The sequence below is a fragment of the Capra hircus genome, chromosome 5, assembly GCF_001704415.2.
Source record: "Capra hircus breed San Clemente chromosome 5, ASM170441v1, whole genome shotgun sequence".
NCBI lineage: Eukaryota > Metazoa > Chordata > Mammalia > Artiodactyla > Bovidae > Capra > Capra hircus.
In genome coordinates, this window is record NC_030812.1 from 98,654,931 (window position 1) to 98,674,661 (window position 19,731).

Sequence of the window (19,731 nt, forward strand, 5' to 3'; positions counted from 1 at the left end):
TCTTATGTACTTCCTTCTGTAATAATGCAGGTTGATAGAGACCAGCTGATGCTGAGAAAAATTAGAAGAGCAGGATCCAAACAAACAAAATTTTTTTAAAGCATTGGAAAGTTTTCAAGGTAAATGAAGAAACAGGAAAGATTCCAAGACATAAAAAAATAATTTGGGAGTTACTCTTCTCCTAGCCATATCTTGGTGAAGAGTCATCTGCTCAAAATCTGGGCAGAAGGCCATGGCCAGCAGACACTGTCCTAGTTGAGGTAAAAATTTCTGTCAATCCACTTGAAAAAATCCTGAAGTCAAAAGAGGGCCAAAGATATTTAGCTTAATATTTTTCCTTCAAGCTGCTTGCCAAATTACTAAACTTCACAGGGAAAGAGGCTAACAAGAAAAATGTGAAAAGCAGAGTAGTGTTTTGAGAGTCATGTAGCATTGAGGAGAAAAAGTTCAATCTCCAACAAGGAAAGGCGCTTTAGTAATAATCCAGGCCCTCAGAATTTCTAGAGGTCTGGCCATGGGTGCTAGGATAAATAAGAAGTGGCGGAATGGTAGAACACAACAAAATATTAATTGATTACAAAGATAAAAGAGAAACTTTACAATGGAGTCTGATAAAATGAAAGTGAAAGTCGCTCAGTCATGTCTGAATTTGGTGATCTTATGGAGGGTAACCTGCCAGGCTCCTCTGTCCATGGAATTCTCCAGGCAAGAGTACCTGAGTGGGTTGCCATTAATAGGCACCACATTAACCATGTGAACAAAGTAAGCATCATAACAATGGAACAAAAAACTGCATCCTCTGAAAGAATGAACAAAGCTTCACTACATTATTGCTCTGCTATTCCTGCCAAGGAGACATAACTTGAATATAACTATGAGAAATAATCAAACAAATTTAAATTGAAGAACATTTTACAGAATATCCAGCTTGTAATATTTAAAAGCATCAGCTTATGAATGTCAAAGGTTAAGGAAGTCTTCTAGATGTTAGGAGATTAGACAAAGTAACTAAATGCAGAAAATATTTCTGATCTGGATATTTAGCTCAAAAGAACATTATTTGACAACTGGAAAATGTTATAGAGACTTAGAGATGGTAGTACTGTGCCAGTATTAATTTGTTGATTGATAATTGTATTTTAATTAAGTAGGTTATGTTTTTTGTAGGAAATACATATAGAAATATCCAATGATACTTGAAATTTTATAATGAAATTCATCAAATTGGCAACTAATTCTCCAAAGGTTTGGGGAAAAAGTAAGTTTTTTCCCCTGTACATATAATCTTTTTATAAGTTTGTGAAAGTTTCTAAATTTAGATTAAAATTGCATAAAGTCAGCAGCAAACCAAAAAAATTAACACGTTTTTACCTGGAATATCCAGTTTTAAAGTTTATATCATATAATAAAAATGCTACCATTTAAAAAGATACTCAGAATGCTGCAGCATAGTTTATAGAAACAAAAATCTGAAAAAAAAAGTTAATGTTCATCAATAAAGGAGTGTAAAATATAAAGCCATGTGCATGCATGCTAAGTCCCTTCAGTTGTATCTGACTCTGTGCGACCCTATGGACCACAGACTGCCAGGCTCCTCTTTCCGTGGAATTCTCCAGACAAAAACACTGAAGTGGGTTGCCATGCCCTCCTCTAGGGTGTGGGGGCCCTACGTAGGAAACCTTAAAAAAAAAGGGGGGCTAGCTTTTGCAGTTGGAAGCCAAGATGGTGTCCCGCAGAAAGAGATAGGGGCGTGGTCTAATGTTAAAGTTTTTGATTGGCTCTCTTGAGTTCCATACACGTGGACAGTGTGTGATTACCATAGACTCCTGTTAAGCTCATGATGGCTTGACCTTATATGCATATTATAATTTGACCTTTAACGTGATTGGTGCAACTATGGCGTATTATAATTTGACCTTTAACGTGATTGGTGTAACTATGGCATATTATAATTTGACCTTTAACGTGATTGATGCAACTATGGGAGGTCCCTCGCAGATCCTCCTTGCTTGCCTAAATAAACCAAGAGTTTGTGGCAATAAAGCGGAACTGCTCAGATGGAAACCCTGTCGCGTCTGATTGTCTCTCGCTCGCCGAGGGGCTGGGTTGGGGGACAGCAGGCTCACCTCTCCTCGGGAACCCTCAGCTTTGCTGAGGGAAGTTCCAATGCCTCTCTCTTTCTGCGGAGCGCCCCCGCACTAGGGGATCTTCCAGACCCAGAGATTGAACCTGTGTCTCTTACATCTTCTCTTACATTGGCACACACGTTCTTTACCACTAGTGCCACCTGGGAAGCCCCATAGGAAGTCACACTATGATATGACTCAGAACTATATGAAATTTTCATAGGATACTGTTAACAATAAGAAAAAGCAAAATAACAGAAAAGCAGATATAATTTGTTCACATTTGTTGTAAAAGAAAAGGTGAATTACATCATGAATATAAATGTACAGGTTCACTTTAGATTATATTATCACACAAAGAATCAGAGGGTATATTTTAGACTGTTAACATGAGTTACTCTGTGACTAGGACCCATGAACATGACTGAGGGAAAATAGAGAAGCCAGGTTGGTGTTTAATTGCAATTTTAAATTCTTATTCCTAAAGATTCATGTTAGATCAAAACTTTGATCCTTGATAACTCACTGTCACTTTTAAAATTTTAATATTGGCAAATCCATTTGAAAACACTGTTGCAAGTTTCAGAGTAAATTCCGTTTTCCTTGATGGCAGCACAGCTATTTTCTTGAGCCGGTCCTTTTATGAAAAATCTGAAAAGGAGAAGATAAAGATATTATTCATCATCATTGCTGAAGACATCCATTCTGTTCTCAGTTAAAAACCTCCCTTAATTAAAAGATAATTCAAATATTTAAGGCATTTTCAAATACTTAGAGTCATGAAACATTTCAATACCTCTGTAATTTAGTATTACTGTCTGTGATAGAGAATTCCAAAGTCTGTTTGTAAATGACAGAGCTAAGAAGTCTGTGCTCACATTTCTATCCTAGTATTCTTTCCATTGTTCCATGTCATCCATTTAGATTAAAAACTGGGAGTAAGTCACATGGGTAGCTCATTAAATCTTTCTTGGTTTTTCTTATCCATTTGTACAACAGTGATATAAATATTTACCTCATTATGTTGTTACAGAGGTTAAATGACTAGATGTTTGTAAATAACTTAGTACACAAATTGACCTACTTGCATTGGTGGTTCAATGGTAGAATTCTCACCTGCCACAAACTGATCCATGTAAGCCCGAAATAAATTATACACTTATTGTAATACTTATCCATAAAGTGATGTGTTGAATACAGTAATGAAGTTATATATAAAATATTGTACTGTTAGTGATTTATTCTGTTAAGAATTTATTTAAACTTAGAAAAAAGGTTTAAGAAGGGGTCACAGAAAAGATATACATGATTTTCAAAGCTTCCAGAATAATAGTGGAAAAGTAAGTGTTGGATTTTCATATTGGAAAATACACCTACATTTGGATTTATATATGTTTATGCTTGAATTTTGTATTGAATGTTTTTGAACAAAAATCCCTAGGCATAGTCCAGAGTTAAAACTCAATCCTAAAGGTAGTGTTTAGTAGATTTGAGATGAGGAAGAAACCTAAGTTAGCATCTTCATAACTAGCCAGTCAGGTCATGTCCAGTGATACAACTTAGATCTCACCCATAATTTTATTCTCCATTTTAAATAATGTCTTCAGTTGACTTCCTTAGATTTATTAATTTAGTGCAGTGAGATAGAAAATGTGTGTGTCGTTCAGTCGTGTTCAACTCTTTGCGACCACATGGACTGTATCTCACCAGGCTCCTCTGTCCATGGAATTCTCCAGTCAAGAATACTGGAGTAGGCTGCTTTTCCCTTCTCCAGAGATAGAAAATAAGTAATATTTAATAATGAAACAGGAGTGAAGGGACAATAACACAATAGTATTCATTAACCAATAGTATTGGTTACCATAGTGAATGTTTCTTATCACTGCTGTAATAAATTATCAAAAATTTGGTGGCTTAAAGCAGCACAAATTCTTTATCTTACTGTTCTAGATATCAGAAGCTCAAAGCTGGTCTTAAAGAACTAGAATCAGGTGTCTTTGGAGCTGTCTGCTGCAGGCACTGGGGAAAAACTTGTTCATTGCCTTTTGCAGGTACTAGGGGTTGCCTGCACTCCTTGGCTATCAGACAACTTGGACCTCTGCATTTATCTTCAAATCTCCTCCGAGCCTGCCCCTACTTTCTCCTTCTCATAAGGACTTATGATTACACTGGGCCCACCTGAATAATCCAGCATAACACTTCTATCTCAAGATTATTAATTGAATCACACTCATGAGCTCCCTTTTAGACTTAAGGTAACATTCACAAAATTTGGGGATTAGAACATTTAGGGGCACCATTACTTTGCCTACCAACATAGGGATAATATATGAGCTTACTGGTCCTACTATAGTATAATATAATTTTATAAATTACTACAAGTGTACAAAAGCATTCATAAAAATTTCAAAATCCCAATAATCTCCTGCAGCTGCTAAGAGCATTTAGGATTATTTTGTTCTGTCTTGTATTTCTTATTTGTTGTTTAGCATTGTGATGATCTTACAATACAAAAAAATCATGTAATTTTTTTTTAATTACTAAAAATAACCAAAAGAAGCATTGATACCAGGGAAGGAACCAAGGGTAAAAGGGAGAGCATGATATTGGGAGATTGGGACTGACATACATATACTATTGATACCATGGATAAAATGTATAAAATAGGTAGCTAATGAGAAGCTACTGTATAGCTCCAGGAACTCTACTCAGAGTTCTGAGGTGACTTAAATGGGAAGAAACTCCAAAAACAAGGATGTACAGCTGATTCACTTAGGTGTACAATAGGAACTAACACACTATTGTAAAGTAAATATAGCCCAATAAAATTAATTTTAAAAATAAAAATTTTAAAAATATTGAGAACTTTGAAAGCAGAAAACTACATTGTTTCAATGTACCTTTCCATGATAAAGTGTGAGTAGTTTTTAAAATCAGTAAGTGAACAATCATTATTGTTTTCAAGTCCTTTTCCTTTAATAACCAAGCCAAAATCTGTCATTACTCCAGCCAACATTCATTTTCATCCTTTCAAATTCTTTAGTACCAAGAACTATTTGAGTTCTTTTTGATTTGTTTATAGATGCTTTAAGGAGATACATTTTCTGATAGACAATAGATCATATTGCCTTTTGGGAAAGACTCACATCTTTGAATCCAAAGGAGAATCATCCACCCAGGTCCATGTTCTTTTCAGGGAAGTAAAGTTAAGCCCAATCCACACATAGTTTGATTGTTTTAGAGTTTTCTGTATAAAAGCCTAAAAAGTGGGTGATGAGTAATTAAATAAACAGGATAGCTTAATGATTTAGACATACTAAGTAAGATTTTAGAATTCTACTGGACAACTCACACTGTACATGAAGACTCTTATCCTAGTCAATCATCTTATTTACACATACATTATATATCATATGGACTTCCCTGGTGGCTCATCTGGTAAAGAATCCTCCTGCAATGTAGGAGACCTGGGTTTGATCCCTAGGTTGGAAAGATCTCCTGGAGAAGGCAACAGGCTACCCACTCCAGTATTTTGGCCTAGAAAATTTCATGGGCTGTATAGTCCATGGAGTTGCAAAAAGTTGGACACAACCGAGCAGCTTTCACTGTATATCATTTACCAGGACATACACTGTGAAGTGAAAGTGAAAGTGGCTCAGTCCTGGTTGACCCTTTGCCACCCCATGTAGCCCACCAGGCTCCTATGCCCATGGAATTTTCCAGGCAAAGATACTGGAGTGGGTACCTGTCCCTTCTCCAGGGGATCTTCCCAACCCAGCAATTGAACCAAGGTCTCCTGCATTGCAGGCAGATTCTTTATCAGCTGAGCTGCCACTACTTGCAAATTTAACATCAATATTCAGACCATAATTACCCCAAGTCAAGGGAAGCACTGGATTCCAGCTCAGAATTTAAAAGGGCACCAAAAGTTCAGTAGCCAAGATAACAGATAATTTAATGAAAAGGTGGGAAGAAATTTGAGATAAGCCATTTTTAATGCAAAGCAGCAAGTATCATAAGCCTGATACTAAACCACTTACCAGTTCAAGTTGGTTCTGAATAATTAGTAGATGAGATTTTTCCCCCAAACAATATCTATAACTGTCACTCCAACTTTTCATCTCATTAGAGAACCAATAGCACTTTTCTTGATAGTTCAGCCATTCTGATGAGCACATTCCTACAAATTGACAGTGAAAATACTTGCATATTGTATGAAAAAGAGTAGAGCTATGATAAAATCATAACAGTGTTCAGACTCAGACAAGTTATCCAAAATACAAATGAGAGTCCATGAAAATTAAGAAAACTGATTTATTTTAAAATATGTCTTTTATATTTTTGTCTGTCTTAGCTCTTCATTGCAGCATGCAAGCTTCTCTCTAGTTGTATCATGCAAGCTCAGTAGTTACAGCATGCTGGGCTAGTTGCCCTGGGGCATCTGGGGTCCTAGTTCCTCTACCAAGGATCTAAACCAGGTCACCTGCATTGGAACTTAGATTCCTAACCACTGAACCATCAGGGGAAGTCCCAAGAAAATTAATTTCATGAGATGAAGCAAAACCTGTGTGTGTGTGCTAAGTCACTTCAGTTGTGTCTGACTCTTTGCCATCATGGGATTCTTCAGGCAAGAACGCTGGAGTGAGTGGTCATGCCCTCCTCCAGGAGATCTTCCCCACCCAGGGATAGAACCTGCATCTCTTATGCCTCCTGCATTGTTGGTAGATTTTTACCACTATTGCCACGTGGGAAGTCTGAAGCAAAACCTAGACATATATAAAGGGATTTTTTTTTTCATGTCATAATCTAATATGATTACTAAAATAATATGTACCAGTCAAGATATACATAGCATTAACGGAGAAGGCAATGACACCCGACTCCAGCACTCTTGCCTGGAAGGTCCCATGGAGGGAGGAACCTGATAGGCTGCAGTCCATGGGGTTGCTAAGAGTCAGACACGACTGAGCGACTTCACTTTCACTTTTCACTTCCATGCATTGGAGAAGGAAACGGCAACCCACTCCAGTGTTCTTGCCTGGAGAATCCCAGGGACGGGGGAGCCTGGTGGGCTGCCGCCTATGGGGTCACACAGATCGGATAGGACTGAAGCGACTTAGGAGCAGCAGCAACGCTATGAGAGATTAGCTATTATCTATACCATTTGCTTAGCATTTACCCACACAAAGTTTTAGAAATCTTTCTCATTGCTTTATGTGTGTAAATTGTTTTTAATATCTCCTTTCTGATATTAAGTAATATTGAGACGAATAACAATTTTTTATCCTCTTTATAATTACAGGTCTTTTGACTTTCTTAAGTTTAAGTTAAGGCATTCTCAAATCGAAACAGACTTTCAGAATAACAATGAAGAAAAATGCAGTATAATATAAAAATATAAGCACAGATCAACATAACTATTCAAACTTCTGGCCTTTACAATCTCTTTATTTTCTGAGACAAAATTTATGTAGCATAAAGTTCATAATGCTAGCCATTTTAAAGTACAAAAGCCATGGGTTTTAGAACATCCAAAAAGTGTGCAAACATGATGCACACCTATCTAACTCCAAAATAATTTTCTCACCCCAAAATGAAAAGAGGAGTGTGGGATTTCTCTTTAGGGTGATGGAAATATTTTGGAAGTAGATAGATATGATAGTTGCACATTTGAATGTCATAACACCATTGATGTTTACTTTTAAATAATTATATTTGTTAACATTACCTCAGTAAGAAAATTAACAGGAAATTAATTTTTTATAGTTAATTATGCAGTATTTAGACTGACTTTAATGAATGCTTAATGGCGTCTATTTGATCCTATGTTTACCCATCAAAGCTTTCTTATTTTTGAAAAACTTTTATTACATAATGAGAAATTAGATAGCCAGAATATAAAAAAGTGGTAAAATTATAATATTTCAATTGGATAAGGACTTGTACATGTAAACAGACAGGTAATCTGAAAGAAAAGAGTGTTAATAAGTAAATATAATACATATGACATTTTTACATGAGATAAGGAAACTGTAAACTAGTGGATTTCAGAAAATTATTTGACAAGTAATTATAAAATAAATCAACTGTACCTTTTTCATATATCAAGCTATGAAATAAAAGTCAAAGATTCAAAGAATAAGTGTTAAAAATTTAAACTAAAAGAAAAGTTGAAAGTAGGAAGAACAGGTTCCTAAAATTCTGGACGGTCGGAAGTTCTAACTTTAAAATCATAACAGATAGCCTGTTAGATATAATTACTTTTATCCATTTTGTATTTGAAAAAAGGATAAATGAGGCAAAAAAAGTTATTTACATCATTCCTTATGATCAAAATTAATTTTCCATGTTTATATATCTCAATATAATTTTAAATTCCTAGAGGGAAGGGCCTTTTTATGTTGTTTTACAGACCTCCTCCCACAACGACAAAAAATTAAAAATATGTGAATCAAGTTTTGAGTAAAAAGTAGATTTATATAAAATCTTCGTTAATTTTGTCTACTACATTCCTGTTCAATGGGATTTTTTTTCAAACTTAGAAAATCCAAATGATTAAAAGTGATAGAGGCCAAAGCCTTGAGAGATACCTTTATGACCTGTAGCTCTTGAAACACAGTGGCCTGCATCTTTCTTATGTATATTGCCTCTTCTGTCACTATTGACTTCCGAGTATCCAGTATCATCATGCTGGGTGATGTTTGAATCATATTCTTTTAGGCATTTTGGCAGCACTTCCTGAGAAACTTGAAAATAGGATTATTTTAAGGTTGGGAAAACATCTTCTCTAGGCAATGTCTCAGAGACAAATTCTTCAGAACAATTCAGGTGGTTGGAACAAGAAATAAGGGATAATGATAAATTTTCTTCTAAAACATGTTTGTGTTTAACGAAAAATGAATTAAATTATTACACAATGAATTCAAGTATAGCACGTGTATTTGCTTAGGATCTATTCTGTGCCAGGCATTGTCCTAAGAACTTGTCATACAATAATAAATAAAGCAAAGTTCTAGTTCTAGGGGTTATGCATGCTCTTTCCATGCTTCCTTTTTTTTTTTTCTTCCATGCATTTTTTAAAGTGCACCAACAGGTGCATTTTCATTCCTTTTTTATTTAATTATTGGAATATGGTTGCTTTACAAATGTTGTGTTAGCTTCTGTTGTACAGCATAGTGAATTAGCTATATATATACATATATCCTCTCTCTCTTGAGCCTCTCCACAGCCATCTCACCCTTCTAGGTCATCCCAGAGCACCGAGCTGAGCTCCCTGTGCTGTCTCCACTAGCTGTCTATTTCACACATGGTCATGTACATATGCCAGCGCTACTCTCTCAATGCGTCACACCCTCTCTTCCCACTCTGTGTCCACAAGTCCATTCTCTACATCTGCATCTCTATTCCTGCTTTGCAAATAGGTTCATCAGTACCATTTTTCTAGAATTCATATATATATTAATATACAAAATTTGTGTTTCTTTTTCTGACTTACTTCACTCTATATGTTGTATTTAGCCCAGTCTACCCTAAATTTTTTAATGTTTTTTCCACTAAAATATGAGATTTCTCAACATGACTATTCCTTTTTTTTTTTTTTTAAAGGATTTGTAGCAATGTTTGGAGTCTAAAGATTGCTCAGCAAATATTTGGACAAAATCAATAGTAAACTGAATTCAACTTTAAATAATAATATATGATTTTTTAAGAAAAATAATGTAATTCAATCTATTCACAGATATCTAAGAAATCCTGAAGTATGATTTCAAATACATTACATACACACACACTTACATACACTTTTCTCCTCATAAACTGTATGCCAGTTGAATACAAGATATGTACCTGATTCGAATACTTCATCAATATGTTACTGTTGGCATAATATATTGCTTTATACATAGTTAAATCATTAAATCTTTAAATTTAATCTCATTAAATCTTTGTTAGTGTAAATAAGAATGAATGAATATGAAAAGAGTAATAAGAAATAAGCAAACATTTTTCATATTTTAATTAAGATCTTTTAACTTACCTAACAGACTCAGGGTGATCAAAGCCAAAACTAGAATACCATTTAGTCCTCCAGATATCCCCAATAAGATTTTATATCGGTGTGACATCACAGAACAGTCTAACAGATTAATCACATAAATTAGCTTGGAAAGTATATTCTTGTGAAGTGATGGCAATTGTAATAACAAGGTAGTACACAATATAGATTTTGAATATCATAGAATGTTAGGGAATAGAAACATAAAACCTGAGGAAACAGAAAAATACATATTTATGTTATTTAGCAATGATACTACTCTGGATGATCAGAATGGTGGGAAGAGAAAAGCTACCTTTGAAGTTGCCAATCCCAGTCAAGAACGAGTGTAATAAACCACAGAACAGTATCTCAGGGAACTACTGCACACTTTTTCTCTTATAGTAATACTAACCAAAATAGTAAAATAAGTTTTATCAGAGTTCAATTAAGGAATATTTTACATTTTCCAGATTGCTTTTGGATATTTTGATATAGTACTAATGATAGTCAATAAATTTCAATGTAAAAAAATGCCATTATATTAAAAATCAAACAAATGATTATCAGAAAATGTTATGATAAAGAGTGGGGAAGCCTATTCAAATTCAATTCAGACTTAATTATTTCTCATATGTATCATGGGATAACTTTCAAAATATGAATTTGAGGCATGTTAAATTCAGCATTATGAAGAAACTAACATTTTCATTACCTTGAGAAGTGGTATAATTTAACTTAGAAGCTTAGAACACAAGCACTTTACCATCAAAAATAAATGTATTTTAAACAAGCAAAAACCAATGACCTTTAAGAGTGTTCACACAAAAATCTTAAATATGTTAGTAGTAGTCAAACCATACCATGATCATGTTGAATTTATTCTAGGAATACAAGAGCTGTTCAATAGTAAGAGATCCGTTCATCTCATATTCATAAAGCTTGGGGAAAATATGTCATCATCTTACAGAAGTAAAAAAAAAATGATAATATCCATCACTTATGCTAAAAATTAAAGCTGAAATCGATGGGCACTTTTTCAAGAGAACAGTTCTTTGCCTAAGGAAGCTAATATCATACTTAATAGAGACACATCACCAAAATAAAAAGCAAACAAACAAAAAATCAGTATATCAGGAATACAGACTTGAACAAGTGGAAATTCAGCCATGAGTGCTTTGAAGGCTAAATGTCAGAGATAAATGTTCCTTAAGTTGATTGATAAATTAGGAAGCATTTAATATACCATAAAACTACATCTCTTTGTTTTTTATTTTGTTGTTTCTAATGAAAGTGTCTGCAAAATGTATTATAAAATTATTCAGAAGAATAAACAAGTAAGAATACTTGGGTAAACACTGAAAAAGATGGAAATATAAAATTGTTGATTAGATTAAAATGTCATATGTCTAAGTCGCAACTTTACAAAATGTTAGCAAAATTTACTAAATACCAGCAAAACATATTAGTAAATAATGATTATTAGCATGTGCCACTTAAAATACTAGGAGTTGCAAGTTTATTATTTTACACTTTCCTGACCTCTTTTTCTGTGCTAAGACACATTTTGGTTTACAGATGACACCTACAAACTGAATGTGAGAAAAGTTTTCACAGAAAAGCCCCTACATTTTGTGGTCTTTTATGTTAATATCTCTATTGTCAAAACAAGTTTTTTTACCTGATGAAAAACATATTTTAAAATTTTTGACATGCTGAATTGAAAGTTGATATTTTAAAATGTCATTATTTTATAAATGGTAAAAAGGTGAATGACCAGCACCAAAGATTCACTTTTTAATTATTAATTTTAACTAGATGTGTATATTTCCTAGGTATATCCTTAATAATATGAGACAAAATATTACTTCAAAGCAAATAGCTGTTAGTCCCATATTGATAAAGAGAAAGAGAGAAAAGATAGACGCAGAGACAGAGAATGGGAAATATCGCAAAAATGAAACAGTCCAAGAATAGAAAAAAAAAAAAACAGAATAATGGAAACTTCTATCCACATTAATATTCATATGAATATTATTGTTCAATCTCCAAGGCACGTCCAACTCATTGCAACCCCATGGAATGCACTGTCTCACACCATCTTCCAGAATTTGCTAAAGTTCATGTCTATGGCAGGGGTCATAGATTTATGAAGTTTCTCAAACCCCTTCACCATGACAAGGCAGTGATCCAAGAAGGGGCATATGAATATCAACTCATAGTAAATCCTCATGCATATTAATCCACAACAATTAAAAAAAAACACTTGAATTCCATACCTTGACATTTAAATTGAAATGTTCGGATAGAACTCCTTTTCTTCGACTGTATATTCAAGGTCATGTATGTTTCTTCATCTTGCATCTTCAAATGTGGGTGAATGTGTATGTAAAAGTGTATGTTTTGCTTTTTTAAATATGCAATAAGAGAAGAATAATAAACCCACTCCTAATCAGAGACTGTCCTCAAATGGTCCACTCAAGGAACATACAACAGGTTCACAGTTTCATCCACTGGTGAAAACCTCAAAGGAAATGCTATTTTTAATTTCTGAGCAAAGATAACACATAATTTCTCAACCGTCCACCACACATTGAACTTAATATAATGTTTCTTTTTTCTTTTAAAACTTCCTCCTGATAAATTTGTAAGGTCAGGGAAATGAAAATTGTACCCTTCTTAGAGCCGAGTTAATAATAGCTAGTTGGTTGCTTCCATGTTCTGGCTGTTATAAACAGTGCTGGATGCAGGATACACGATGCTTGGGGCTGGTGCACTGGGATAACCCAGAGGGATGGTATTGGGAAGGAGGTGGGAGGGGGTTCAGGATTGGGAACACATGTACACCTGTGGCAGATTCATGCTGAGGTATGGCAAAACCAATACAATATTGTAAAGTACTACTACTAGTAATAATTTAAAAAAATAATAATAGCTAGTTGGTCTTTTACATTAGCTTAAAAGGGTGAATTTTCAATTATATTCCCAAGTAGATGGATGTTTGATTTATTATAATAGCTTGCAATTACTCAACAGTTAAATTCTTTCCTGATCCTAAAACAACATTGATTATAAATTATACCAGTAATTTAATAGCATAATATAAAGAAAAAAAAAAAACACTGGCTGCTGGGGTCCAGCCCCGGTGGATCCATGGTAATTTGAAGCAGGGACGGAGTTGTCATCCTAGGAAAAACCTATTTAATTAGAAGATAAAGAGAAATTAGAAAAGAATAGTGTAGTAGGAAAATTAGTGAAATGAAAAAGAGGCTGAATAACCTGGTTTACATGGGATACTAATAAAATCTCAAGATGAGAGATTTGCACCACCTACTTAGGCTACAGGTGCCCACTTGAATAGTGGAGGGTGCCCTGCCTTGGGCTCCCTCTTGCGTGGATCTTAGAAGCCAGGGCAAACTTAGCAGGCTTGGCGAGTACCCACACTCCAGATGGGATTTCAGCCAGGAAAACGGAGAACAAGAAAGAATGACACGGGGGAATCAGTCTTTCCAGAAACTGATCCGTTTTCTTTATTTTCAGGTTTGCTTATATACCTTTTGTTACACATAGAGACAAATGGAAATTTTAAAGTCACGTGGAAATCAGGTGCTTCATATAAATGTATACAAAAAGGTCTTAGGGGTTTTACATCATCTTCTGGCCAGGGGGTCTACTAACATTTTATGATCCTTTCTTTCTGATAACAGTCAGTCAACCAGAAACTTATTTTCCAGGGGTGATTTTTCTTAAACCAGGCACCACCCTCCGAAGGTACCAGATAAAGTTGCATTTCTATAGGGTGAGAGTGTAGTGGGTAACAATTAAGGAAGGAATTTATTTAGCCTAAGGTTAACATGATTAATCTTAAAGGTTAATACTTATTTCTCCTATATGCTAGTTATATTCATGATAAGGGCAGGGAATATGGAGACTTAGCATCAAATATTGGCCCAACAAATGAAAAACCCTTCACCAATATAATTCCTAATCAACCCACTACACTAATAATTTCTAACTTCCTAAAAGAATCTGCCTTTAGTAAGTCTAAAACATCTTGTGCCTCTCACAGTTGGGAGGCTGTAAACAATCACATGTGGCTGGATGAACCTGTTCAGGCAGGCTAGATAACCCTCAGAGGAGTTCGTAAGTTGAAACACTCTTGTCAAGCCCAGGAATTTTTATTATCTTGGAGCTGTTAACTCCTTGGAGAAGTTAACTCCTTCTTTAAGAGAGGTGATGGGGGACAGCACCCTGTAAAGTCAGAGATGTAGGTGAGAGCATAAAACAGTAAAGTAGGCAGACTCTGGTTTTGGGGGTAGATGCTCGGGAACAGGTGTAGAAGGCAATGGCACCCCACTCCAGTACTCTTGCCTGGAAAATCCCATGGGTGGAGGAGCCTGGTTGGCTGCAGTCCATGGGGTGGCTAAGAGTTGGACACAGCTGAGCGACTTCACTTTCACTTTTCACTTTCATGCATTGGAGAAGGAAATGGCAACCCACTCCAGTGTTCTTGCCTGGAGAATCCCAGGGATGGGGGAGCCTGGTGGGCTGCCATCTATGGAGTCACACAGAGTCGGACATGACTGAAGCGACTTAACAGCAGCAGCAGCTTGGGGACAGGGGGTTTCCTGAGGCTCGATCCCGCCTTTGTGTATGCCGAAGCCTCCTTCCTCATGACCTTTGCCACGGGCGGAGTTCCTCATGCTGGCTCCCAGCAACTGGCAATATTTTCTGGCATTCTAAAGACTCATCTTATGTAGAAACAATTTTCAAGAAAAATTTAGGAAACAAATCATATTGTCCAATGACCTTTTCTGGTATTCGAAGAGGTTGCCCAAAATTCATGAGATAGTGCAGATATTTGAGATATTTCTTTTCCTCTAAGCTTTAGAGAGGTCTAATTTCAGTTCAGTTCAGTCACTCAGTCATGTTTGACTCTTTGCGACCCCATGAATCGCAGCACGCCAGGCCTCCCTGTCTATCACCAACTCCTAGAGTCCACTCAGACTCACGTCCATCGAGTCTGTGATGCCATCCAGCCATCTCATCCTCTGTCGTCCCCTTCTCCTCCTGCCCCTAATCCCTCCCAGCATCAGAGTCTTTTACAATGAGTCAACTCTTCCCATGAGGTGGCCAAAGTACTGGAGTTTCAGCTTTAGCATCATTCCTTCCAAAGAAATCCCAGGGTTGATCTCCTTCAAAATGAACTAGTTGGATCTCCTTGCAGTCCAAGAGACTCTCAAGAGTCTTCTCCAATACCACAGTTCAAATGCATCAATTCTTTGGAGCTCAGCCTTCTTCACAGTCCAGCTCTCACATCCATACATGACCACAGGAAAAACCATAGCCTTGACTAGACGGACCTTGGTCGGCTAAGAAATGTCTCTGCTTTTGAATATACTGTCTAGTTTGGTCATAACTTTTCTTCCAAGGAGTAAGCGTCTTTTAATTTCATGGCTGCAATCACCATTAGCCATGATTTTGGAGCCCAGAAAAATAAAGTCTGACGCTATCTCCACTGTTTTCCCATCTATTTTCCATGAAGTGATGGGACCGGATGCCATGATCTTCGTTTTCTGAATGTTGAGCTTTAAGCCAACTTTTTCGCTCTCCTCTTTCACTTTCATCAAGAGGCTTTTTAGATCCTCTTCACTTTCTGCCATAAGGGTTGTGTCATCTGCATATCTGAGGTTATTGATATTTCTCCCGGCAATCTTGATTCCAGCTTGTGTTTCTTCCAGTCCAGCGTTTCTCATGATGTATTCTGCATAGAAGTGAAATAAGCAGGGTGACAATATATAGCCTTGACATACTCCTTTTCGTATTTGGAACCAGTCTGTTGTTTCATGTCCAGTTCTAACTGTTGCTTCCTGACCTGCGTACAGATTTCTCAAGAGGCAGATCAGGGGGTCCGGTATTCCCATCTCTTTCAGAATTTTCCACAGTTTATTGTGATCCACACAGTCAAAGGCTTTGGCATAGTCAATAAAGCAGAAATACATGTTTTTCTGGAACTCTCTTGCTTTTTCCATGATCCAGAGGATATTGGCAACTTGATCTCTGGTTCCTCTGCCTTTTCTAAAACCAGCTGGAACATCAGGAAGTTCACGGTTCACTTATTGCTGAAGCCTGGCTTGGAGAATTTTGAGCATTACTTTACTCGCATGTGAGATGAGTGCAATTGTGCAGTAGTTTGAGCATTCTTTGGCATTGCCTTTCTTTGGGATTGGAATGAAAACTGACCTTTTCCAGTGTCAAATGTGCTGGCATATTGAGTGCAGCACTTTCACAGCATCATCTTTCAGGATTTGAAACAGCTCAACTGGAATTCCATCACCTTCACTAGCTTTGTTCGTAGTGATGCTTTCTAAGGCCCAGTTGACTTCACATTTCAGGATGTCTGGCTCTAGATTAGTGATCACACCATCATGATTATCTGAGTCGTGAAGATCTTTTTTGTATAGTTCTTCTGTGTATTCTTGCCATCTCTTCTTAATATCTTCTGCTTAGGTACAATGAAATTCATCCATTGTTGGTACATGACTGGATGATTTTAAACAAATATATAGATGTGTGTTTCTGACTCTTTGTGACCCCATGGACTGTAGCCCACCAGGCTCCTGTGTACATGGGGATTCTAAAGGCAAAAATACTGGAGTGGGTTGCCATGCCCTCCTCCAGGGGATCTTCCCAGACCAGGGATTGAACCCAGGTCTCAGGCATTACAGGTGGATTCTTTACCATCTGAGCCCCCAGGGAAGCCCATAGATGTGTGTAATCATCACCAAATCCAATTTTGGAACTTTTCTATCACTCTAAAACATTCCTCAAGCCCAAACTAAAAAGAGTCCTACAGTTTCAGAAACACTAATTTAATAAGTTGAGATAGAGTTTAAAATGTGGGCAACTAAATTCCATATCTCTGACAATCATAGAAAATCTAGAATGGAACCCCAGAGATTTTAGCCTAGAGACTTCACTGGTGAGACAGAAACTGTGGAGAGAGAGCTGACTACACCAGACATCCTGAAAGGAGCACAGCCAGTCCTGGCCTCACAGAAGGACCCAGGGTCTATTAGTCACGACTCCTAACACATTTGTCTGTTTTTCTGCTGGCACCAATTGTGCAAATGCAAGTAGAAGGGACAGGACACTGTCCCTAAGATGAGTCACCTTAGATGAAAACTAAGATAGAGAAGGTTGAGAACAGAGCTGGAGGGGGAACCAATGGTATAACATTTGCTATGATCATCCTTTTCAAGTCTGTGTGCTTAGTTGCTCAGTCACATCTGACTCTTTGTGACCCCATGGGCTGTAGCCTGCCAGGCTCCTGTGTCCATGGGGATTCTCTAGGCAAGAATACTGGAGTGGGTTGCTGTTTAATATTGCCTCCTCCAGGGGATCTTCCCACCCCCGGGACTGAACCCAGGCCTCCCGCATTGCAAGCAGATTTTTACCATCTGAGCCACCAGGGAAGCACCCTTTTCAATTTAGTAGTAGCTAAATTGCATTGGTTATTGCATTGAATATTTTCACAGTTATTGCAGTGTTATTTTTGTTACTGTTTCTCTATTATACATTTTCCACCATGAGTCTTCAATTTTGTGGTATGTTTATTAGTAATTAGGCAGACAAAGTGATCTACCCTTTGGATGCCAGTCAGCTTCTTTCTTCAGCCATCCTGGAGCCTATAAAATGGGCACTTAAAAAAAACTGTCTAAAACTGTAAGGATAGGGACTTCACTGGTGATCCACTGGTTAAGAATCCACCCTGAAATGCAGGGAACATGGATTGGTTCCTAGTTGGAAAACTAAGATCCCATGTGCTGTGGAGCAACTAACCTCACACAACACAGCTAGAGAGTTTGGGCCACAACAAAATACCCTGCATGACACAATGAAGATACTGCATGTGACAACTAAGAACTGACACAGCAAAAAAAAAAAAAAAAAATCAAATCCAAAAAACAAAAATAAAAAATACCAACAAGGTTGGAAGCTATCTAAACGTTCAATAATATTGTTGTTCAGTCACTAAGCCATGCCCAACTCTTTGTGGCCCCATGGACTGCAGCATGCCAGGCTTCCCTGTCCTTCACTATCTCCTGGAGCTTGCTCAAACTCATGTCCATTGAGTCAGTGATGCCACCCAACTATCTCATCCTCTGTCTTCCCCCTCTCCTCCTGTCCTCAGTCTTTCCCAGTATCACAGTCTTTTCCAATGAGTCAGTTCTTCCCATCAGGTAGACAAAGTATTGGAACTTCAGCTTCAGCATCAGTCCTTCCAATAAATATTCAAGACTGATTTCCTTTAGGATTGACTAATTTGATCTCCTTCTGTCCAAGAGACTCTTAAGAGTCTTCTCCAGCACCACAGTTTGAAAGCATCAATTCTTTGGCACTCAGCCTTCTTTATGGTCCAACTCTCACATCTATACATGACTACTGGAAAAACCATAGCTTTGACTAGACAGACCATTGTCAGCAAAGTGATGTCTCTGATTTTTAATATGCTGTCTAGGTCTGTCATAGCTTTTCTTCCAAGGAGCAAGCATCTTTTAATTTCATGACTGCAGTCACTTTCTGCAGTGGTTTTGGAGCCTAGGAAAATAAAGTCTGTCACTGTTTCCATTCCCTCCCCCTCCCCCATCTATTTCCATGAAGTGATGGGACTGGATGCCATGATCTTCGTTTTTTGACTGTTAATTTTTAAGCCAGCTTTTTCACTCTCCTCTTTCACTTTCATCAAAAAGCTCTTCAGTTTTTCTTCACTTTCTGCCATTACGATGGTATCATTTGCATATCTGAGGTTGTTGATATTTCTCCCAGCAATCTTGATTCCAGCTTGTGATTCATCCAGCCTGACATTTCACATGATGTATGCTGCATATACGTTAAATAAACAGGGTGACAGTATGCAAGCTTGACATACTCCTTTCCCAATTTTGAACCAATCCGTTGTTCCACATCTGGTTCATGGAATCCTAGGTTGAGTTTGCTCCAGGTTTGGAGCCAACAAAGAAACCAGCAGGTTTAATGGGCTCTTCCTGATACGCTTCTCTCTCTAGCACCTCTTAACCGGGGACCACAGGAATGAGTGAAAATGAGAGGAGTGGAGATAAATATGTGGGAAAGTTTTGCAGGACCAGACACTTTAAATGCTCTTATTTTTAACCAGTGTTTTATTTTTAAATTAATTTTTATTGGAGTATAGTTGCTTTAAATGTTATGTTAGTTTCTGCTGTGCAGCAAAGTGAATCAGCTCTTCGTATTCATATATCCCTTCCCTTTTGGATTTTCTTCCCATTTAGGTCACCACAGAACACTGAGTAGAGTTCCCTGAGCTATGCAGGAGATTCTCATTTGTTATCTATTTTATACATAGTAGTGTGTATGGGGTCGCACAGAGTCGGACACGACTGAAGAGACTTAGCAGCAGCAGCAGCAGGAGTGTGCATGTGTCAATTCCAGTCTCCAAGCTCATTCCACTTTTCCCCCTTTCCCTGCTTGGTGTCCTTTCATTTGTTCTCTATGTCTGTATCTCCATTTCTATTTTGCAGATAAGATCATCTA

The 19,731-nt window shown here is 37.0% G+C and overlaps 1 protein-coding gene across 1 annotated transcript; it reads right to left on the minus strand.

Annotated features, from left to right (window-relative positions):
* On the minus strand, positions 2,384 to 12,629 carry KLRF1 (killer cell lectin like receptor F1). The gene is made up of 6 exons (XM_005680867.2): positions 12,438 to 12,629; positions 10,162 to 10,260; positions 8,717 to 8,872; positions 6,167 to 6,306; positions 5,273 to 5,385; positions 2,384 to 2,777 (listed from the first exon to the last, which is right to left on the minus strand). The coding sequence occupies exons 1-6, from the start codon at positions 12,520 to 12,522 to the stop codon at positions 2,669 to 2,671; spliced, it is 702 nt and encodes a 233-aa protein (XP_005680924.1). The 5' UTR covers positions 12,523 to 12,629; the 3' UTR covers positions 2,384 to 2,668.

Bases quoted from the DNA above. Each gene is read 5' to 3' on its own strand.
- KLRF1 (XM_005680867.2), bottom strand. From the start codon at position 12,522: ATGCAAGATGAAGAAACATACATGACCTTGAATATACAGTCGAAGAAA. The intron at 10,261-12,437 runs GTATGGAATTCA...TTAATCTGTTAG, and splicing joins ATTTCAATTTAAATGTCAAG to ACTGTTCTGTGATGTCACAC. The intron at 5,386-6,166 runs GTAAGTGGTTTA...CCCACTTTTTAG, and splicing joins TTCAGAACCAACTTGAACTG to GCTTTTATACAGAAAACTCT.